The sequence below is a fragment of the Amblyraja radiata genome, chromosome 17 (assembly GCF_010909765.2).
Source record: "Amblyraja radiata isolate CabotCenter1 chromosome 17, sAmbRad1.1.pri, whole genome shotgun sequence".
Classification (NCBI taxonomy): domain Eukaryota; kingdom Metazoa; phylum Chordata; class Chondrichthyes; order Rajiformes; family Rajidae; genus Amblyraja; species Amblyraja radiata.
This window is the reverse complement of record NC_045972.1, coordinates 17291521-17315840: the sequence shown is the minus strand read 5'-3', so window position 1 is coordinate 17315840 and position 24320 is coordinate 17291521. Positions and strand designations below refer to the sequence as shown.

At 42.5% G+C, this 24320-nt stretch overlaps 1 protein-coding gene across 1 annotated transcript in view; it reads right to left on the bottom strand.

Moving 5' to 3' along the window:
* The window catches only part of LOC116982541 (putative phosphoenolpyruvate synthase), a 113061-nt gene that overhangs the window by 62496 nt on the left and 26245 nt on the right, over positions 1-24320 (bottom strand). The window contains exons 7-18 of the mRNA XM_033035803.1: positions 23468-23523; positions 21782-21834; positions 19212-19339; positions 17362-17518; positions 17090-17276; positions 15832-15938; positions 14835-14873; positions 13309-13504; positions 11296-11431; positions 8867-8943; positions 3364-3481; positions 2288-2388 (exon numbers count right to left, since the gene is read on the bottom strand). Coding sequence (XP_032891694.1) covers positions 2288-2388; positions 3364-3481; positions 8867-8943; positions 11296-11431; positions 13309-13504; positions 14835-14873; positions 15832-15938; positions 17090-17276; positions 17362-17518; positions 19212-19339; positions 21782-21834; positions 23468-23523 — 1355 coding nt within the window. The remainder of the gene's footprint in view (positions 1-2287; positions 2389-3363; positions 3482-8866; positions 8944-11295; positions 11432-13308; positions 13505-14834; positions 14874-15831; positions 15939-17089; positions 17277-17361; positions 17519-19211; positions 19340-21781; positions 21835-23467; positions 23524-24320) is intronic.

Below are 24320 nucleotides of genomic sequence, written 5' to 3'. Positions count from 1 at the left end.
CCACTAGTTGTTTTACTTCCTCCCTGTACATTGGTTCGTCATCTCCGCTGATCAGTCCCACCACTGTTGTGTCATCCGCAAATGTTATGATCTTATTGTCCCTGAATCTGGCAGCACAGTCATGTGTGAGCAGTGTGAACAACAGCGGGCTGAGCACACAGCCTTGAGGGGAGCTGGTGCTCAGCGTGATCGAGCCTGAGGTGTTCTTGCCAACACGGACTGACTGCGTCAGAAAGTCCAAGATCCAGTGACACAGGGTGGTATTGAGGCCCAGCAGGGTTAGTTTCTCCACAAGTCTCTGTGGGATGATGGTATTAAAAGCTGAGCTGAAGTCAATGTACAGGATTCTGGCGTAGGTGTTTTTGTTTTCCAGATGAGTGAGTACCGTGTGCAGCGTGGTAGAGATGGCATCTTCTGTAGAACGGTTGGGGCGATAGGCAAACTGGAGGGGGTCTAACGATGAGGGGAGGCTGGCAGTAATGTGAGGTTTCACCAGGCGTTCAAAGCATTTCATTATTATTGGGGTCAGGGCGACAGGCCGGTAGTCATTTAGGCAGGCAACAACTGGTTTCTTTGCTATTGGGATTATTGTGGAAGTTTTGAGACATGTGGGGACAATGGCTTGACTAAGGGAGATGTTGAAGATGTCTGTTAGCACATCTGCTAACTCTTCAGCACATTCCTTGAGCACATGTCCTGGGATGTTGTCGGGTCCGACTGCTTTCCACGGGTTGACCTTAGACAGGATTCTCCGTGTGTCCATTGAGTCTATGGTCAGGACTGGCTGGTCGGTTTGTAAGCAGGGGCTGGCTCTCCCCTTGGGTGTGGTGTTTGCTGCATCAAAACGTGCAAAGACGTTATTCAGTTTATCTGGAAGAGAAGTGTCGGTGTCAGTTACCTGCTGCCTTGCCTTGTACCCTGTCAGTGTTTGGATTCCCTTCCACATCCTCCTGGTGTCTCCTGTGTCACAGAGGTGTCCCTGGATTTTCCCTGCATAGGCACGTTTCGCTGCCCTGATTCCTTTTTCCAGTGCAGTCCTGGTAGATCGAAGAGCGGCTGTGTTACCGGCTCTGTAGGCTGCATCACGAGCCCTCAGCAGCGAGCGCAGCTCTGCTGTCATCCATGGCTTTTCGTTTCCACGTGCAGTGAAGGTTTTAATGACAGTGACATCCTCGGTGCACTTGGCAATGTAGCTGGTTACAGTCTCTGCGTACTCCTCGATGTTGATGTGGTCATCATAGGATGCAGCTGTCCTGAACACATCCCAGTCAGTGTGCAGGAAGCAATCCTGCAGTGCTGAGGCTGCTCCCTCTGGCCAGACCCTGGTGTGTTTTCTCTCCGCTCTGACTTGTTTTTGCAGTGGTCTGTAGGCTGGTGTTAAAAACACTGAAATGTGGTCAGAGTGGCCCAGGTGAGGGCGTGGGGTTGCCTTATAGGCCTCTGGGGTTGCCTTATAGGCCTCTGGTGTGTTGGTGTAAACCAAGTCCAAGATGTTCTCTCCCCTGGTCTCAAAATCCACATATTGTTTGAATTTTGGGAGCACAGTCTTAAGGCTGGTGCGATTAAAATCCCCAGCCACCACAATAAAGCTGTCAGGATATTTGGTCAGGAACTCACTGACGGTGTCATGCAGGGCTCCCAGTGCTTCGTTGGCCTTAGAATTTGCATTAGCACAGTACACCTGTAGAAATTCAATGAGAGTGTCCCGGAGACATGCCGAATCACGCTCCAGGAAGTTGAGCCCTGGAGCGTTAACTACTGCTCCTTTGTCCTACCACTTGTGTATTTACCTTTGGTCTATTATTTCCAAATTCCTTCCCAAGCAAACACAATGTAGAAATATGCAACTTAAACTGTCGTCTGGTTTGGCCAAATGATCGATGTCACTGCTTATGACTAAATCATAATTAATGGAAGCTAATTGTCTAAAATTATGAGAGGCATGGATTGAGTAGATAGTTAGAGTCGGAGAAAGTCAAAATGTCAAATATTAGAGGATATAGTTTTAAAATGAGATGTGAAAACATTAAAGAAGATGTGCAAAGAGAGTGGTAAGTGCATGGATGCATGGCGAGGGGAGGTGGTACAAATAGATACAAATGGAGTATTTAATTGGTGGTTAGACAGGCACGAGCAGGCAAAGTATAGCAAGATGGGGACCATGTTCAGGCAGATGAGATTAGTTTGATTGGCAAACATGGCGGGCAAAAGTGCCCGTTCATGTGTCGCACTGGTTCTATGTTCTCTGTTAACGAATTCTAAATATTCTGTGTGCAACAGTACAAACCTGAAAGGCCACTTGTCCTAATCTTAGAATCATATTCTCTGCCAGGCAGCATTTTGAAGCATCTGAAACTAGAGTGTATTCAACCATAACTCCACCTTCATCTGCAATTACGAAAAGACTCTGGTAAGTGTTGTGAAGAATAGTTCTCGTTATCTCATTTTAATTCAGGTTCAAGCTTCGGTTCCACTGTTTATTCGTTTTGTTGGGAAGGGGCAAAGTTGGGAGTGTTTTGCAGGGGTTTGGATGTGTCCTTGTGGTGAAGCGGGGCTGAGATGGGAGAGACAAAGGCTGATTGCAAGGAGCTTTAGTGTGATTTAGTTAGCAGCTAGAGATTAAGTGTGGATCATAGTGTGCGATTCAGGGGTGACATGCAGTTCAGTTTTGAAAGTGATCGCAATGGAGTGAGAAGTAAATGTGGGAGAAGTCATGGGAGATTGTGATGGTCTGAGGTTTATCACAGGGGAATTATGGCTCATTGCTAACAGGTGTGCTAATTGCTCATGTGGTTGTTACTTTAGTAGATTTTGTGTGAGGGATGATTTACAGAGAGAGCTTGTTGGGGATGAAGTTTAGCAGTGACATGTCTTGCTGTGATGCCTGAATTGTATCTTTGTTAAATTGGGACTTTATTGTTCCCATAGGGCTTTGGGTTTAGGTTTGACGTTTTTAGCTTTTTAAATTCCACCAACTGAGCTCCCCTCCCCCGCACCCCCTCTCCCGAACTTTTACCAAACAACTGCCGCTGGTTTGCTACCACCGTGGACAGCACGGTGGAGTTGCTGCCTCACAGCGCTTGCAGCGCCGGAGACACGGGTTCGATCCCAACTACGGGTGCTGTCTGTACGGAGTTTGTACGTTCTCCCAGTGACCGCGTGGGTTTTCTCTGAGATCTTCGGTTTCCCCCCCACACTCCAAAATTTGTACAGGTGTGTACGTTAATTGGCTTGGAGTATGTGTAAATTGTCCCCAGTGTGTGCAAGCTAGTGTTAATGTGCGTGACTCGCTGGTCGGTGCGGACTCGGTCGGCCGAAGGGCTTGTTTCCGCGCTGTATCTCTAAACTAAACTAAACACTTACCTGCTTGCCGGACAAGCATCTGCTTTGTTCCCACTTCCTTTTTGAGAATGTGACACTGGCCTTTCAAGTTGCATGAGAGGGTGATGGTGTCAGGCTCAGCGTCGCCATGCACCACAGACTGGAACAAAGCACAAAAGTACAGGATTAATCTGTCCGCAATATGTCTCACTTTCAGATCTACTTCGGTAATCTCTTGCAGTCTGACCTAGGCAGGCTGTAATAAAGGGGCAATATGTAACACAGCATAATCTTTTCTTTTTTAGCCTTTTATACATTCAATTCTAAATAGCATTAGATAAAACACGTATACAACCCAGTGGTATGATCCCCTTCCCTCCCTCATCCTCCCTGCCCCCCCCCACCCCTGTCTCCCTTCCTTCACCAGTTGGTTAATCAGTTCTACAGTTTGTAATGATGTATCCCTCTTGGGATCACACTGTCCCTAGCCCACAGCCACGTTCAGCCTATATGGGAAATTCCCTGCCTGAGATCATCTTTTATCAACTCCGATTTGTCCTGGTTCTTTGTTGCGTGCAGATTCCTTTCCCGCCCCCCCTTTGTCCCCCTATAATCTGTCTGAAGAAGCATCCTAATCCAAAATATCACCTATCCATTTTCTCCACAGATGCTTCCAAAACCATGGAACCTACCCACCATTCTCTTCATGAACAATGTCCTGTTTCTGCAATGCATGCAAAGTGCATAGCTGTTCCTCAACAAGACTATTTTGAGAACAGCTTCCTGGATCTTGGATCCAAATTAGAAAAAAAAAGCTGCAGGCATGTGGAAAAAACACTTGCTATTTCCCCTCCAAGTTGGACATTATCCTGACTTGGAAAATGTCATAATTCCCTTCATCTGTCTAGATGAAGGATCCTGACCTATCATGTTGACTGTCCATTCCCCCTCCCTCTGCTCCACAGATGCTGCTCAACCCGAGGAGTTCCTCCAGATTGTTCTTTCATTCATCATTGCTGAATCTAAATTGCATGGTCTATGGCTGACAAACGGGCCATTCAGTCCAATGACCTCCATGATAGCACTTATAATTTACTTGAACCTTTAGTCTTGCTTCATTTAAATCTATCAGTGTAGTCCTTTGTCCATTCTCCTGCGATGTTTATCGAGCCAATATGTCAATACTATCTGCTTCAATATTCTCTGTGGTAGCGAGTTCTGCATTCTCACCACTATTTGGGTAAAGCAGTATTTTCTGAATTCCCTACTGGATTTCTTGATGACTATTTTATATCCATGTTATGCTCTTCCTCACAAATGTGCACTCATAATTATAACAATCTCTGTTTGGTCACCCTGTTCTCAAGTGAAGGGTGCAAAGAGACCCTCAGACCTGGAACTTCTTTCCTGCAGTGCTGTGGGAATACCTTTAGCAGAAGCACAGCAATGGTTCATAAGGGTGGTTCACTGCCATTTTCTCAAGGACAATTAGGGATGTATAGTAAATGCTCGTCTTGCCAGTGATGTCCACATCCCAAAAAGTTACAGAAAATAAGAATATAAAACAAACCGATACATGGATCTTAAGTTCATAAAGAATAGGAGTAGAATTAGGCCATTCGGCCCATCAAGTCTACTCTGCCATTCTTCCTCCTAATCCCGTTCTTCTGCCTTCTCCCCATAACCACTAACACCTGTACTAATCAAGAATCCATTTATCTATGCCTTAAAAATATCCACTGACTGCCTCCACAACCTTCTGTGGCAAAGAATTCCACAGATTCACCACCCTCTGACTAAAGAAATTTCTCATCTCCTTCCTAAAAGAACGTCCTTTAATTCTGAGGTTCTGACCTCTAGTCCTAGACTCTCTCACTAGTGGAAACATCCTCTCCAAATCCATTCTATCCAAGCCTTTCACTATTCTGTATGTTTCAATGAGGTCCCCCCTCATTCTTCTAAACTCCAACGGGTACAGGCGAAGTGCTGACAAATGCTCATGAGAAGCTAACCTACTCATTCCTGGGATAATTCTTGTAAACCTCCTGTGGACCCTCTCCACATAGAAGATAGTGTGTATGCAGTTATATGCAAGAGATGGTAGGTGAACAATGTGGTTTGAGTTTGCGGGTATGAGAGAAGGACAAGAAAATGGGATTTGGAAAATAAGAACAGAAGAATATACGAAACGGGAGCAAATAAAATTAATTTGACCCTTCAAATGTCCTACTCCATCCAATATGATCATGGCTGATCTAATCTCAGCTTCAACAACACTTTTCCAAAGGCCAATTCAATAAAGATCATCGATTCATCTATTTAATTTGATCATTGTACTGACTATTATAATTGTGTTTTAATAAGGTCTCCATCTCTGCTGCTGTGGGACGACAGTGTTGTTGCTGAATGTTTCCCTTCTTGCGGGCATTTAGATTTAGGGGGCAGAATAACCAGAATAAGGGGCCCAATTACTTAAGGAAGAGATTGGGATGATTTTTTTTCTCTCTCAGAGTGTTGTGACTCTTTGGAATATTCCATCACAGAGAGCTACAGAGGGGAAGTCTTTGAATTCCAGGTGAAGATTAACAGACATTGAAACCACCAGGGAATTGGGGAGAGGGGTAGGAGAGCAGTCAAGTTTTGTTGAGGCTGGAATGAGATCAGCCATGATCATACTAAATGGAGCAGCACATTTTGAGTTAGCTGCTCCTATTTTGTATATTCTTATTTTCCAAAGGCCGAATCATTAAAGGTCATCTATTGGTCATTGTACTGAATATTACAATTATACAGACAACTTCTTTCCAAATCAATATTTCATTAATTTGTGAATTGAATTCAAGTTATTAACAGGAATTCAATAAAGAACTTGACTTTATTTATAGATTACTTAAAGGATAGAAATTAAACCACAAATAAATCCCCTGAAGAAAATATTGATATATTGATATTAGCAAATTGCTTCCTCCACCTTATGAGGCACCTTCCATTCACTTCAGCAGTAAAATCCATCTTTCATTTCCTATTTTATGAATTAATTATTGTTTTTCTCCAGTGACGAGAACCACAAGAGGCTGATCAGCTTCCCAGTTATTCCACTATCCTCCTACATCAGATTTGCTCTGAAATTAAAGTCCATTTATCTTCCTTGATGTCCTTTCCCTTTGCCAAGATCTAACAATCCTAACGCCAGAAAGTGCCATTGGATCGGCTTCCTCTCGGGATAGCATCTTTTCAACCTTCATTTGCCTCAAAAGGCAGGTAGGAATTGCTCATCTTTCTATGTTCCAGTTTACTTTTGGAATTGAGTCCAAACTGCAAAATTTGAAAATGTTGATTGTAGTCCTCTATTGAAATGTTATTCAATTGTAGTAAATGGAAGTCAATTTTAAGAAGGAACATGCAACAAGCAGCCACTGCCATACAACAAGCTTAATTTCCTTCAGATGCTTGTCCTGTCCACTTTCCATTTACTATGAGTTTCTGTCTCCATTAATAGTCCTTTTTCTATTCTGACTTTTTTGAATTCTTCTACAGAATGGCTGTCTCTCTCCTGATTCCCCCATTTGTTCATGGCTGATCTCTTTTTCCCTATCAACCCCATTCTCCTGCCTTCTCCCCAAAACCTTTGACACCCTTACTAATCAAGAACCTATTGTCCACTGTCAGCGTGAGGCCACATGCAAATTGGTGGAACAGCACCTCATATTTCTCTTGGACAGCTTACAACCCAGTGTTATGAATGATGATTCCCCCCTTCTCACACCCTAGAGGTTTTACTGGTCCCATTCTTTGTATCCTTGTATTCCATTTGTTATCACCTCTTCCCCAGCCAACAATGGGTCATTATGAGATCCACCCTTCCTTGGTCATCGGTTGCTGGCCATGCTTTGTTCTAGCTTTTCATACCTCCAGTTCCCTCCCCTCTCCTTTCAGTCTGAAGAAGGGTCCTGACCCGAAACATCACCTATCCTTTTTCTCCAAAGATGCTGCCTGACCCATTGAGTTACTCCAGCACTTTGTGTCTATCTTCGGTATAAACCTACATCTGTAGTTCCTTTCCACACAAGAACCTATCAATCTCTGCTTTAAAAATACCCAATGACTTGGCCTCCACTGCTGTCTGTACCAATCCACCTCCTCCTGGTTTTCAATGGCATTGTTCTCACTAAGTTCCCCACCATCAACATACAGGGGTCACCATTAACCAGAATTGAATCAACCACATAAATACTGTTTATCCACAAAAAATGCAGAAACTTCCAGTGTGCAGAAACATGCAGTTAAAGACAAACATCCAAAGTTCATTTTCTGAGTAATATCACGTTGTCACCAGCTTCAAAAAAAGGTCTCTGTACTGTCCAACTCACAACTGGCGAGCAGCATGGAACTTTCAACAGGGAAATTAAGTTCAAGTCTAAGAATCCAGTTATCAAGATGCTGATTAATTGTGGGCCATCATTGTCACTAACATTGAATATCAACCATGATTACAAATACTCTTACTTTGCATGTTCATTGTTGTTGGAAATTTAACAAACTTTAAAAGTCTTTAAGTCATAAAGTCATACAGCACTGAGACTGGCCCTTCAGCCCAATTCATCCATGCTGACCAAGATGCCACATTCAAGCTAGTTCAATTTGACCATGTTTTCTCCATATCCCTGTCAACCTTTCCTGTCTATGTACCTGTCCAAGTGTCTTTTAAATGCTGTCATAGTATCTGCTTTAACTACCTCCTCTGCAGCACGATCCACATACCCACCACGTTTTTTGTTTTTAACTTTCCCTTTCTGCTTCATATTTCTATCAATATTTTTTCATTCAATTTCTTTTAATTCCTCTATTTGATGTACATTGAATCCAGAGGCCTTTTGTGCTGTAACTATTCTTTGATTCCATGACTCAGCATGTAATGTACAGAGCTATCTTGATGTTGGCACCAAGGTTTACTGAGAGATAAGCAAATACTGTGTAGGAAAGAACTGCAGATGCTGATTTAAATCGAAGATAGACACAAAATGCTGGAGTTAAGGGCCTGTCCCACTTGGGCATCATTTACGCGTCATGACGCACGAGTGATGACGCGCACGTGATGCGCGGCGACGTAGGCAGTGACGCGTGGTTGCGCGCGGCACCCCGGGATTTTGGGATTCACAAAATCTTCACGCATCACCTGCATGACGCGCAAATGATGCAGGCAGCATCTCTACAGAGAAGGAATGGGTGACGTTTCGGGTCGAGACCCTTCTTCAGCTGAGCAAATACTCTTTGACTTGATTTTTTCACTCACATTGATGTTTTGGTTTACCTGCTGGGTTATTACTAGCTCAATGCAATTTGTTACACACAATATTTAAAGCCAAACTCCAGGGCAGTTCCAGATAACAATGGATATAATTATATGGTCCGCTGCAACAATTTAAGATGTAATATATTTATGATTTTGTTTATGTATGCAAAAATATATAAAAGTGTGTTAAGAAAGGGTGATAAATAATGAGGAATAGGTGTATATTTTAGAAACAAAGTTGTATAATCTCACCTCGCCTAGACCATAGTTTGCATTGATTACCATTCTGCCCAAATGTCCCGTCACGGGATCGCACGTAAACAACACACCTGTAACATTGTTAACAGATACATCTTTAGAGTTAAACATTCTACTTGTTCAATTGTGTTCTACTTTTCACAGATGCCTTCTTATCCAATTTTAAAACTGCACTTCACTGTGCTGTGTGGAATATAATCACTTCCCCCACTCCCACCAAAAGCATTTACATGTTTCAAGATTATGACTTTCTATCGTAATGTAGAAACAAGGAGCTGCAGGTGCTGGTTTACACGAAAGGACCTAAAGTGCTGGAGTAAAACAGCAGGTCAGGCAGCGTCTCTGGAGAACATGAATAAGTGACATTTCGGGTCAGAACCCCTCCTCAAACTCTTACATTCACTGTAGAATAGAAGTCTGAAGAAGAGGTCCGACCCAAAACATCTCCGATCCATGTTTTCCAGAGATGCTGCTTGACCTGCTGAATTACTCTAGTACTTTGTGACCTTTTATCCCACGGCTATAGACATATTTATTTCCTCACACAGTGTTTTCTGGTTGGATTTGAAAAGTAAAGAAGTCGTGTTAAAACTTCAGCGTTATCAATGTATTGATTCAGGGTAGTAAAGGGCCTGTCCCACTTAGCCTATCATTTAGGCAACTACAGGCGACTAGGCCACATAGTCGCCGGGGTGTCACCTGTATGATCGTGAGTAGGCTCCTCAGTCGCCCAAAGAGTCATAGCGTCTTTCTAGTCACCGCTGGATTCACAACATGCTTAAAAATTTTCGGCAGCAGTCGGAGACAGTGGGTTGACGCCAATGAGCGTAGCTTGACTTCTCCTGACGTAGGTGCTGTCGTAGGTTATCGGCAGGTGATGTAGGTTGTCGCCGGTGCTGAATTCCATTGGTGACTGAATTCCATTGGTCGGTGAATTCCATTGGCAACTACCTACGTCAACCGGCGACAGGTACCGGCGACTGAATTATCTTCAAACAGGCCGTTCGGCCCAACTAGTACGCACCGTCCAGCGATCCCCACACATTAACACAATCATACACGCACTAGGGACAATTTACACTTATATCAAGCCACTTAACCTCTTTGGAATGTGTCAGGAAACCGAAGATCTAAAAATAACCCCACGCGATCACGGGGAGAACGTACAAACTCTGTACATACAGCACCCAGAGTTGGGATCGAACCCGGGTCTCCGGCACTGCAAACGCTGTAAGGCAGCAACTCTACCACTGCGCAACCGTGCCGCCCAACTTTTGTGCTTTCTACTCCGTGTGAGGTTAACTACAAATGGCACTATTTAAAGAAATGACAGAGAAGATTTGCCAAAATCTTGACTAAGTATTATCTCTGAATGTTGTGAGGAACAAAAATCCAGTTCATATATTACACTACAATTCACAAAGTCCTTCAATACACAAATTGAGTTGAGTTTAGTTTATTGTCACCTGTAGTGAGGTACAGTGAAAAGGTTTTGTTGCATGCTAACCAGTCAGCGGAAAGACAATACATGATTACAATCAAGCCATTCACACTGTACAGATACATGATAAAGGGAAATAACATGAATAACGCTTAGTGCAAGATAAAGTCCACCAAAAGTCCGATCAAAGATAGGCCAAGGGTCTCCAATGAGGTAGATTGTTGCTCAGGGCTGCTCTCTAGTTGTAGGATAGTTAGGCCATAACATTTAATAGATTGTTTATCTCTCCCAGTCATATTGCACTTCTGTTTTATATCTATTGGCTAAGTCTGGGGAGGACGCCCCTCACACTAGGGAAGGGATATCACACAGGGAGCCACATGGGTGGCAAAGGGGTTTTCTGTAAAGATAGGTGTAAACACTTTGGAAAATGTGCAGGTATATATTGGCTAGACAAGTTAATGACAATAGTTGCACATAAATGAATCAAATGGGTTTTTAACAACAACATAGTCAACACTGTTGAAACTAATGTTATATTGCTGATTCATTTAATACTTGAATTAAAATTCTACAGAGGAATTTGAACTCATCATATAAGATCAGTAATTTAGATCTTCGGCTTCTAGGCCAAACACTTATTCAGTACATAGAAACATAATGCTGGAGTAAATCAGCGGGACAGACAGCATTTCAGGATAGAAGGAATGGGTGACGTTTCGTGTCGCGATCCCTCTTCAGAATCTGAAGAATGGTCTCGACCTGAAACGTCACCCATTCCTTCTCTCCAGAGATGCTGCCTGACCCGCTAGTTTACTCCAGCATTTTGTGTCTATCTTCGGTGTAAACCAGCATCTGCAGATCTTTCTGACATTTATTCAGTACACTTCCACTCCACAAAAATTGTAGAATATATATATATATATCGCTTGCTTGAGTATTGCTTCTAGTTACTTTTCCTGAATAAAATTGACATCCTTACCCGCTGTCTGGGCTTCTACCATCTGCTGGATGACCACACCCATGTTAGATGGCACTGGTTGTCCTCTCTGCCTGCGATATTGCACGGCTTGGAAAGAGTAGAGAGAGGCCCAGCATTTTTGCACAGCATCACACACCTGGGGAAATAAAGCGCTGTAGTGTAGGCATCACATTTAAATAAAATCTAAGCAATACAAGCCATTAGTATTTTCAAATGTAAAATACACAGCTAAGATGATTTCTTGTTAAATTAAGAAAATGCAAAGAAGAACCATGGCTCTATATATTCTGTGTAATCACTAAGATAGTGTGTGACACGAGGAGATACAGCACAGAAACAAGGGCAGCTTGATTGAACGATGATATCGGTAATATTAAGTAACTCCTGCATTTCCTCCCCCCTCTCACCACCTTCCCCACCTTAATCGTCCTTCCAGGCCCACTGTTGCATTCTTGTATCCCTCTTGTTATCACACCTTCCCCAGCCAACACTAGAACATTATGAGGTCATCTGTCACTTGCCCTTATTTATTCTGGCAATTTTTCACCTCCCATTTATTTCCACCCCCCCCCCCCCACCCTACCTCACCCACCTCTGCTTTCAGTCTGAAGAAGGGTTCTTTTTCACCAGAGATGCTGCCTGACCCGCTGAATAACTCTTGCATTTTGTGTCTATTTTGGGGATAAACCAGCATCTGCAGTTCCTTCCTACACAGAACTAGGCTCTTTGGATTGCATTTACATTGTCCAAGCTGACCAATAACCACCCATTTACATTAATCTTTCATTATTTTCTCCACATTCTCATCAACTCCCCCAAATTCCACCTCTCACCTGCAAACTAGAGACAAATTTGAGTTGCAGGAGGAAATTAGGGCTTTTGTTGGGAAACTCAAGCAGCTGAAGAGAAAACGTGCAAACTCAACATAGTCAGCACCCGAGGTCAGGCTTGAACCTGGTTTACAGGCACACTGAGGCAGCAGGTCTTCTAATTGCACCACTGTGCCGTCCGCTGAATCTTTTCTCAAACTGAGCTACATGACCTAAACAGATAGATGACAGAAATACCGACTTTGAGGAAGATTTGGCCCTCTCAACAAAAGACCATTTAAGGCACATTTGGAGTATTGTGTACAGTTCTGGTCGCTGCACTGTAAGAAGGAAATTAAAACAATAGAGGGAGTGCAGAAAAGATTCACCAGGACATTGCCTGAAATGAAGGACTTGAGTATGGACTTGAGTATGAGAAGAGGGTAGATAGGCTGGGACATAGGAGACTGAAAAGTGACTTTACAGAGGTTTTGGCGGGACACATACAGGGTAGGCGGTCAGAGACTTTTTCCCAAGACAAAGTAGAGCTAGAGAGAAATGGTTTAACGTGGAGGGTGATGGGGGGGGGGGGGGGTAGTTGGTGGGGGGGGGGGTTGGTGGGGGGGGTTGGTGGGGTAGAGTCGGCAGGCCTGGGGATTTGAGGATGTGGTGGGGCTTCTATAGCTCGGTCAATCAGTTATGGTGAAGCTGTGTGATTAAGACTTAAAAACACATTTGATGCCTAAGGAAATTAGTGGGATGGGACCGCATTGATTAGAGTTCATTTGCTTTAAACCAGAAAAGGCTGCATTGTTGATTGAATTAAACAAAATTATGAGGAGTATAAATAGGATAGATATATTCTTCATATCAGTCACATCTATAAATGGTGATGTGCACCTTCTGGTGATGTACATTTAACTTAAGGGATAGGAAATTCAAGGGGTATTTTTTTACTGAGATGGTGCTTGGAATTTGAAAGTGGATCTATCCCAAGCATATTCATGCCAAGAGCATATTTTACTGATGTGCTGTTCAGCTATTAACTCAAAGCAGTTGAATACAAATGATCTTTTAAAGCATTATATTTTAAATGCCTTATTGTGACTCTGTTATATTAATCACTTAATCCAAACTATTAGCAAATTATAATCTTCTGGGCAGAGTTAATTTAATCACAGAATTTTCTATTATATCTTCTCACCTGTTCAAAGTCTTTCAATCCCAGTTCGGTGCTGAGCTGTCCAGCAGCAGAGGAATCTTCTGTGTCCTCCCCAATTGCACTAGATCTGACGGCTAATCTGTCTCCTGTTCCCAGCAAGTTCAACTCAGTTAGCTGATCATGGATGGCACTTTCTATCTCTGGAGTAAGTCTAGTTTTTCTAAACAATTCCACGCATCTGGGGAACATTGAAAGACAATTTATGTTCCATATAAATAAAGTTATTTACAATGCATTTCTCAGATGTTTAAGGGTTGCCTGATCTCTTTTTTTTTACATCTAGAGTAATTTACCATGTATTTGCAATTGTTCCAAAAGGTTCCCTCAACAGCTCAAACCTGCACATTCTTGAGGCACCAGAACCCATTCATGGCATTCTTTCATAACCCAAATTCTCATAGAAAGCTGTTAATCGCAAGGCATGGAGCAATCCTAGTTTAGAGTTTAGAGATACAGTATGGAAACGGGCTCTTCAGTTCACCGAGTCCATGCTGACCATCAATCACCTGTTCAAACCAGTTCGATGTTATCCCACTTTCTCGTTCACTTCCTACACACTAAGTTGAATTTACAGAGGCCACTTAACCTAGAAACCTGCATGTCCTTGGGATGTGGGTGTAAAGCAGAGCACCCGGAGGAAACTCACTCAGTCACGGGGAGAACATGCAAACTCCACACAGACAGCACCTGAGGTCAGGATTGTACCCCGGTCCCTGGTGCTGTGAGGCTTATTTAATAAGTATTCTGGAGCCAATATAATAATTTGCAGTTGAAAACTTCACATAAAAAGCATTTCAAACTCAAACAAGACAAAGTGTTGGAGTAACTCAGTAGGTCAGGGAGCATCTCTGGAGAACATGGATAAATTACATTTTAGATGGGGACCCTCTTCAGGCTCCAGAGATGCCGCCTGACCTGCTGAGTTACTTCAGCACTTTGTGTCATTTTTGGTAAATGAGCATCTGCAGTTCTTTGTGTCCACATTTCAAACTCAATTGGTTTTCACAGCTTTTACCCAGAATGAAACATTCCCTCCGCAGATGCTGCCTGGCCCACTGGGTTTCTCCAGCAGATAGTTTTTTTGCATACGATTCCAGCGTTAGCAGTCCCTTGATTCTCTAACAACTGATGACTGGTTACCCCCTCTTCATCCTCATTTGGCAACATCGTATGTGATCCCTGTCAGCTCCACATATCTCACTTACCCATCAAGTTTTGCATCTGACCTGAATTGGTATCCAGCTGCAAAATACCTCAATTCCGAAATTCTCATCCTTGTTTTAACTTTCATTTTGGTCTCCTTCAACATTTGTAATTTCCGACCCCAAGACCCTGACGACAGCATCGAACCTTGGCCTCCTACTCATTGATCAGAACTTGGGGGATTTTCCAGTGCTGATAAATTACTTTTAATTGAAATAATGTTGGCATTGCAGTTCATAAAATATTCCAGTTCGTCAAAACATTCTGAGAAATATGGATGCTATAAATATTTAGATTGTTTTTACCTTTCGCACAGTTCACAAAGATTTCCAGTTTTGCGAGTGCTATTGAAACAGAGAAAATCACAATTAAAATTTAGAAGTAGACAAAAATGCTGGAGAAACTCAGCGGGTGAGGCAGCATCTATGGAGCGAAGGAATAGGTGACGTTTAGAGTCAAGACCCTTCTTCAGACCCGAAACGTCACTTATTCCTTCTCTCCATAGATGCTGCCTCACCCGCTGAGTTTCTCCAGCATTTTGTCTACCTTCGATTTTTCCAGCATCTGCAGTTCTTTCTTAAACATAAAAATTTAGAAGGTGATTGGAGTTGGCACATAACACAATTGCTAATATGTTACTGGAAATTTATTTTAGTGCGGTATCAATAGAGCGTTGAGTATAAGGGCCAAGAACTCATGTTGCAACTTCGTAGGACTTGGTTTAGGCTGTATTTGGACTATTGTGCGCAGTGCTGCACGCCTCTTTACAGGAAGGGTGTGGAGGTTTTGGAGAGGGTGCAGAAGAGGTTTACCAGAACGCTACCTGGGTATCAGCAACAAACAGAGGTTGGACACACTTAAATTGTTTTCTCTGGAGAGTTGGAGGCTGATGGGAGACCTGATAGAAGTACAGGTATATAACATTATGTGAGGCATAGGTAGGATAGGCAGACAGAACAGTTTTGCCAGGGTGGATATGTTAAACTCTACAGGGTATGGCTTGAAGGTGAGAGGGGCAAGGTTTAAAGAGGCAGTGCAAGCGTTTTTACACAGAGCGAAGTGAATGTTTGGAACTCACTGCCAGGGTGTAGATGGAGGCAGATACAATAGTAATGTTTAAGAGTTTTTTTGATATGGGTGATGTGCATGCAGTGGGCATTAGTTTACCTTGGCATCATGACTGGCCCTATTCTCTGTTCCTGTGCTGTACTGTCATATGATCTATGTTCTAATTCTTGAAAGGGCGTTAGAATCGAATGTTTTAAGGAGTTTACATTGCACTAATTAATGGAAGGATAATACCATGCCACATCACTGATTTCCACCACGGCTTGCTGGAGATGACTATTCATTTTCATGTGGTGTTCTAGGGCTGTAGTAGTGATGCAGAGACCTGCAGGTACAGTAAACTGGCAGACAAAAATACATAGCACGTTACTTCATGTTGGATGAGCGAGCATTTTTATCACTTTATCATTACCTGAAATGTTCAAGTAATTAATGGAACCAACAACTCTAAGGTAAAATAATATATTTATTCTTGTATAAGAGAGTACGTTTTAGTCTGATGATATTTCAGTGGAACTGCTCTCATGAAAGATCATCGAGCTGAAATATAACTCCTTTTTACTCTGCACAGATGCTATTTTTCCTCTGGACTTTTACCGAACATGTACTTATCACTCTTAACAGTTTCCGAAGCACAATGAAGGAACCCGTGTTCTCCAGATCTACAATGGAATACTTGGTATCTATACTATTAATAAAACTCTCATCTTGACCACTTCCGGTCTGCGTTGTATTTAAATTTGTACAAAAACGATCCCCATAGCGCTATGATTTTTCGCCACCTTACTCATCTGCTGCAATTCAAATAATTTTTGTCGTAAAAATCACCCGCTGTCAATAACGCGGCGAGGATAATAAAAAGCTGAAGGGTCACAATGTGTTGAGCAGCCTGCAGAGAGTCAGCGGCTCGCAGAGAGTGTGCAGCTCGCGGAGAGTGCGCAGCCTGCAGAGAGTCAGCAGCCTGCGGACTGCTTCTGTGGCGACCAGCACAACCAGTCAGAAGCTACTGAATTGAACCGGAAGCCTCTGAGTGAAGCCAGAGTGGGACCGGGATCTACTGCGTGAGGCCGAAAGCTGAAGGTGCAGGGTGAACAGAGTGGGAGCCCCACTCCCCCACACCCCCCACCCACCTTTCCCCACACCCCCAATCCCCCACACCCCCCCTTCCCCCTCCCACACCCCCCTCCCCCCATACCCCCCTCCCCTACACCCCCCTCCCCTACACCCCCCTCCCCCACACACCCCCCTCCCCCCATCCCTTCCCCCAAAGACCACCGATTCTCCCTGCCAGGTAGGTATCTGACTTAAATCTCATCCTTATAATTTCACAAGATTTATATTGATCTATTTTAGCATTTACAGTATATGGAGAGAATCTCAGCTGCAGCTTTTATTTTGGTTACCCTACTTGACCAGCTCATGATAGATTTGTGTCATCTCCCAATTGGGCATGTTTGCAATATTCCAGTTGCGTTGTTGCTATTTTACTCACCTGCATTCCAAAGCGTTTGCGCATTTCTGTCAGCTGTGCCAGCTGAGCTCCTTTGCCGCCCACCAATGCAGTACATTGGCACGCCTCATCAGACAATGGCAACACTAGCCTCGACCAGTTCGGCACCTTGGGTTCCTGGGGCCTTTCAGCTGCTACTGTGTCTGGGGCCTGTCGCCCACTTTCATTCCTAAGGAAAGAAAACAAAACATGAACTCCTCAACTTTAAAAAGTGCCCAGTAATGATATTGATTTCCTTTTCACAGGAGACCTACCTATAATGAAACTCAATTATCCCCCAGCCACGAACAGTTAAGTCCAAACGGTAGGTAGCCACACACTCATGGATTTGACTTTCCCATTTTAGTCCCCCATACATCACAGGGGAAGCACTTTTATCAATGGACACTTGCAGGTTAAACAGCTGGTTCGCTATCATGGAGAAAAAAGAACGCGTGACAGGAAGCAGCAACATCTTAACATCTAACGACATTTCATGGCCTAATTAATGTTAAGTGAAACTAATTGCATAGAAATCAGGACACAAAATGTTGGAGTAACTCAGCGGGTCTGGCAGCATCTCTGAAGTACCTGAATCGGTGACATTACAGGCCAGGACCTTTTTTCAGACTCCTGAATGCTCCTTGCTGCTGCCTGACACATCAAGTTACTCCAGCACTTTGTGTATTTTTATGTAAACCAGCATCAGCAGTTCCTTATCTTGCATACAAATCATGATTTGTATTTCCACCCTAATGGTCCTGTCAGCCTGAAACTGAAAATGAAAGTGTTTTTTGTATCAAGGTGTCACTGCTTCATAAAAATGTTTTCATACTGTATCCTTCGCACAAATGTGAAATGATGGGTGTTCTCTCTAACTACATCTCACCTGATTGAGACAACTCTGCTCCAGTAGCAATACAATTGCGATGTTATCCAAGGGCAACTGTGACGGCTGTATCATTCACAGAAATGACAGGTTTGTACCTATACCAATGCTCTGCAAACCCATGTGCGTGTGTCTGATCATAGGAAATATTAATATCCTATTGAAAATGGTGTCTTTCTTATTCTACAGTATTGGAAATAGAATTATCCTGTGTTCCTTTACACTGATATAATGAAGGTTTAATAAAAATGCACTAAACAGAAATGTAATTCAAAAATTCCCCAAAGCTTGGCTGTGTCCAGAAGAAACAGATTTTCTGAAGAAGGGCCTCAACCCGAAACGTCACCTATTCCTACGTTCCATAAATGCTGCCTCACCTGCTGAGTTTCTCCAGTATTTTTATCTACCTTCTATTATTTTCTTCAAGATCAGGCAGTCTCCTCCATGACAATCTGTACTCAATAGCTAATACGTTGTTTTAGGACACAACCTTTGTGGGAAGGTTACAAAACAATCTAAAACATTCCTATTATTGATGTTGATTACTTCTTCACAGGAGAACAAATGCAAAATGGAGAATACCTCATCTGTATCTTCCTATGGCTCGGTAGACACAAAATGCTGGAGTAACACAGCGGGGCAGGCAGCATATCTGGAGAGAAGAAATGGGTGACGTTTCATGTCTGATGAAGGGCCTCGAACTGAAACGTCACCCATTCCTTCTCGCCAGAAATGCTGCCTGTCCCGCTGAGTTACTCCAGTAATTTGTGTCCACCTATCACTCCCCAGGCTTTGTCCTGCCCCTTCTCTCTTCCGGATGTCTATCAATGATCACATTGAATGGCGGTGCTGGCTCGAAGGGCTGAATGGCCTACTCCTGCACCTATTGTCTATTGTTCAGAGATATAGCATAGAAACAGGCCCTTCGGCCCATGGAATCCACACTGACCATTGATCACATGTTCATATTGGTTCTATGTTATCCCAACTTTCTCACCCACTCCCAACACACTAGGGGCAATTTACTGAGGGCAATTAACATGCACATTTTTGAATTGTGAGAAGAAATCAGAGCACCTGGATGAAACACAAGCAGTCACAGGGAGAGTGTGCAAACTCCGCACAGACAGCACCTGGAATCAGGATCAAACCCGGGGGTCTCTGGCACTGTGAAGTGGCAACTCTACCAGCTGTGCCACTCTGCCAACCTTGCGTTAACTACTTGACATAACTCACCTGCTGTAAAGCTGACCCTATACAGGTCACCAATGACTTTATCATCAGCCATGTCCGCCAAAGTGATATCTGACCAGTCAATGCCTGCCTTTCTCCCATCAGGAAACATCACAAAGCCGATTTTCATACTGGAAGAAAATAGTTAAGATTTTTCTTAATTGGAACCAGCTGAACGACCTAAAGGCAGCTTTTCAACATGCAAGGCATTGTACAAAATAAACTATTATGATTTCTGTTTTGATTTAAAAGGAAATATACTATTATTAGGTCGATTACGAAACATCCAAAAATGCAATTCTAATGTGCTTTCTTTATGAAACTGTAACTTATTGTCTCAGGAAAATTTCACGATAAGCCTAGACAAATTTTAGAAAAATATTCCAAAAGATCATATCAACCTGCCAAGTCAAGTCAAGTCAAGTTTATTCGTCACATACACATACGAGATGTGCAGTGAAATTAAAAATGGCAATGCTCGCGGATTGTGCAAAAAAAACAAACAAACTACAAACAGAATGGAACAGAATCACATATTCACATATTACATATTTGTGGGAGGAAAAAAGGAAAAAAACAGCAATTTTAAAAAGACACCACACAACAGTAAAATGGTTCAGTAAAGTTAGTCCCTGGTGAGGTAGGAGTTTACAGTCCTAATGGCCTCTGGGAAGAAACTCCTTCTCAATCTCTCCGTTCTCACAGCATGGCAACAGGCGTTTGCCTGACCGTAGCAGCTGCAATAGTCCATTGCAGGGGTGGAAGGGGTCTCCCATGATCTTGTTGGCTCTGGAGTTGCACCTTCTGATGTATAGTTCCTGCAGGGGGGCGAGTGTAGTTCCCATAGTGCGTTCGGACGAACGCACTACTCTCTGCAGAGCCGTCTTGTCCTGGGCAGAGCAGTTCCCAAACCAAATCGTGATATTTCCAGACAAGATGCTTTCCACAGCCGCTGGGTAGAAGCACTGGAGGATCCTCAGAGGCAATCTGAATTTCCTCAATTGCCTAAGGTGGTAAAGGCGCTGCCTTGCCTTACTCACGAGTGCTGCAGCGTGTGATTTCCATGTCATATCCTCAGAGATGTTGACTCCCAGCTATTTAAAGCAGCTCACCCTATCCACAGTATCCCCATTTATCTTCAATGGTGTGTATGTCCTCGGATGATGTGCCCTCCTAAAGTCCACGATCAGCTCCTTAGTTTTTTTGATATTCAAGAGGAGGCTGTTGTCCTGACACCAGAATGCCAGATCAGCCACCTCCTCCCGGTAGGCCTTCTCATCGTTATCTGAGATCACGCCCACCACCACAATGTCATCAGCAAACTTGATTATAGAGTTGGAGCTGAACCTAGCCACACAGTCATATGTGTACAGGAAGTACAGTAGGGGGCTGAGGACGCAACCCTGGGGGGATCCTGTGCTCAGGGTGAGGGACTTTGATGTATTTCCTCCCATCTTGACTACCTGGGGCCTGGCGGTGAGAAAGTCCAGGACCCAGGCACACAGGGGGGTGTTGAGCCCCAATTCCAGCAGCTTGCCGTGGAAATATATTTGCCGTACATATATTTATTTATTTTGTTGCTGTCTCTTTATATTTTCAGCGATTCAAGGCGTGCAGCTATTTACTGTAAGATTAAAATGGAATTGGAAAAGTGGAATTACCAATTTGGTTTTATTCAGTGTGGACCAAAATCTCAGTAAATGGTTGCTGGAGGTTGAGGGGAGACCTGACAGAAGTACATCAAATTATGATAGGCATAGATAGGGTAGATAGTCAGAACCTTTTTTTCCCCAGGATAGAGATGTCAAAGACTAGAGAGGAGAGCTTTAAGGTAAAAGGGATAGCGTTTAAAGGAGATGTGCTGGGCAAGTATTTTTTTACACAGTAGGGGATACCTTGAGCCTGCTGCCAGTGGGTGGTGGTGGAGGCAGATACAATAATGGTGTTTAAGAGGTTTTTAGATAGCCTCTTGGATATGCAGGGAACAGAGAGGTGTGGAACGTGCAAGCAAATGAGATTAGTTTACGCAAAGCATCTGGCCCCAGATAAAATAAGTATCTGTCCAAGTACTGAAGACCTGTGCGGAAAAACTGGCTGGAGTATTCAAAGACATCTGCAACCTCCTACCTGTGTTTTGCATTAATGTCTTGTTTTTTCATAGAATATATAATGAATGTATAATCTATATTTTGCATGCTGTCTGAGGCTGCGTGGCTGTCATTCTGCTGCTAGCAAGATTTTCATTGTACCTGCACCTCGCCTTACTTGTGCATATGACAATAAACTCAACCTGACTTGAATCCTTTTAATGGAGAGTATGGTGAGTACTTCATTGATCCACTTGGTCCTGTTTGGTTTAAGAGTCTATTGTATTTAATCTCCAGACAACTGGCCTGGGTGAGGTCTGCTACGATTCTATCCTGTTGTATGCAAAACAAAGCATTTTACAGCACTTAGGTACATGTGGCAATAAAGTGTCATCATAAAGTATAATCATTCATCAAGCATTTGAAATCTGCTAAATGGGTTTTCAATGCAAATCTGTACAGAAAATGCCAGTGCACTCAACTTACTTTGTGGTGGTTGCAGAAATGGATAGTGCCAATAAATTCACCGATAATCCATTCTACAGAAGACAAAGATATGGTAAATGATTAGTGCATGATTTCCACAAGAACAAATGACAAAGCCTTTGGCTAGCTATACAACCCAGATCACATATGGTCAACCTAGTACATTATATCAATTAGTTTTATTAATACTATTTTTTGTTTTAGCATACAGTTCCAAGTCATTGTGACTAATTATGAAATTCACAGAACTAAATTCTAACGTACACTTGGACCAAAAATAATCAGCATAATCTCAAATTTGAGAATTCTGCTTTCTCAGTATCTTTTCAAGGGCAACAGTGGATAGGACATAAATAGTAAAATTTCTAGAAATACTCATGTTCCCAGAAATAACAAGATTAAAAATATTATTTCAAATAATAAAAATGAGGATTTGGGGGTTTTCACCTATAAATGTTACTGAAAATTAAAGTGAAAGCAATCACCAAATATTTACTGTGTATCACAAAATTAATTGATGACAAAATGCTGATTGGGTTACAAATTCTCAATCTGCTGCAATCTTGCAATTGTCAAGTCAAGCTCAGTAATTCTGTTGTAAAATTAAATCAGGATGGTCTTTCAACCATTAATTTCATATGGATATAGTTTCTTCTTTCTGAGTCAAATTTAGGAAATAAAATTAATAATAATCTGATATGTTAGGGACAACTTTACTGGTAAAAATCATAATTATTGACATTAGCCTATAATATGAAACAACATCAATAGACAATACACAATAATAGGTGCAGGAGTAGGCCCTTCGAGCCAGCACCGCCATTCACTGTGATCAAGGCTGATCATCCACAATCAATACCCCCCCCGTTCCTGCCTTCTCCCCATATCCCTTGACTCCGCTATCTTTAAGAGCTCTATCTAACTCTCCCTCGAAAGCAACCAGAGAATCGACCTCCACTGCCTTCTGAGGCAGATAATTCCACAGATTCACAACTCTATGGGTGAAAAAATGTTTCATCATCTCCATTCTAAATGGCCTACCCTTTATTCTTAAACTGTGGCCCCTGGTTCTGCACTCCCCCAACATCGGGAACATGTTTCCTGCCTCAAGTGTGTCCAATCTCTTAATAATCTTATATGTTTCAATCCTTATAAATTCCAGTGTATACAAGCCCAGTCGCTCCATTCTATCAACATATGGCAGTCCAGCCATCCCGGGAATTAAACTTGTGAACCTACGCTGCACTCCCTCCATAGCAAGAATGTCCTTCCTCAAATTTGGAGACCAAAACTGCACACAATACTCCAGGTGTGGTCTCACCAGGCCCCTGTACAACTGCAGAGGGACCTCTTTACTCCTATACTCAACTCCTCTTGTTATGAAGGTCAATTTAACATATATAAACCATACAAAAATTATTGGCATTAGTAATGTCTGTCAAATCAGCAATACAAACATCAATTTTCTCCAGAGGTGTAGTTTTATAGTCAACTTAAGTTAAAATTATAGCTGCATTCAATTACTTAAATTGAAAATCCTCTAGCTGCTGTTTAAATTGATTATCAACAATCAATAAATTAACGAGCTTGTGAATAATCTTCATTCTCAGTAAATTATATGAATTCTGATCCTTTAAATTGTTCCATCATTAAATACAATAATGTAAACAAAATCAGTTGCATTACCTCAAAATGTGCAAGAATCAAAACATACCGATACATATCTGCCCAATTCCTGACACCTAGAGTGAAAACAAATAATTAGCAAGGTTACAATCCATTTTATAATTATGTAGTTTATATGTCATGAATTCACTCCAAAGAATATCGGTAATGGTTGGGTTTGTGTAATGTGGGGGTTGAACAGACTATGTCAGCTAAAATGTTGTCAGCTTAATTAGCAGCACATTTCAAACCCTATTTAGGAAAACAAGTAGATGTTTTCGAAGAATGCTTAGGCTAACTTGAACGGACCAAAAAATCACGAGGCCACCTGAGAGGACACTAAGATAAGCTTTGCCTTCTTAGAAACATCCTAGACTAGCTCGGTGTCTGATAGGATACATAACTCATGTGTAGGAAGGAACTGTAGATGCTGGTTTACACCGAAGATAGACATAAAATGCTGGAGTAACTCAGCGGAGTAAGGCAGCATCTCTGGAGAGAAGAAATTGATGATGTTTCGTGTCGAGACCCTTCTTCAGAACTCACACCATAATGGTACGATGGAGGATAGTGAGTTTTGACACATAGTCACCTGTTCTTAGAGTTAAAGTTATTATATGTATGCATGCTTCCACCATTAGAGTAGAGCTTCACCTTTGGGGAGAGAGAGGTGAGCTTCACCTCCGGGGTGAGAGAGAGAAGGACATAACCTAGAGGGGGAGAGCGCGAGAGCTTGGACCACGGTGTATGCTGGTGCCAGCCAGTGCAGACAGGAGACTCAAATACGCAAAGGGGCATGAGACCCATTATTTTGTATTGTTACATTATTGATAGTTTTTCTGTATTTTACTTGTATTTTGCTTTAATAAATAGT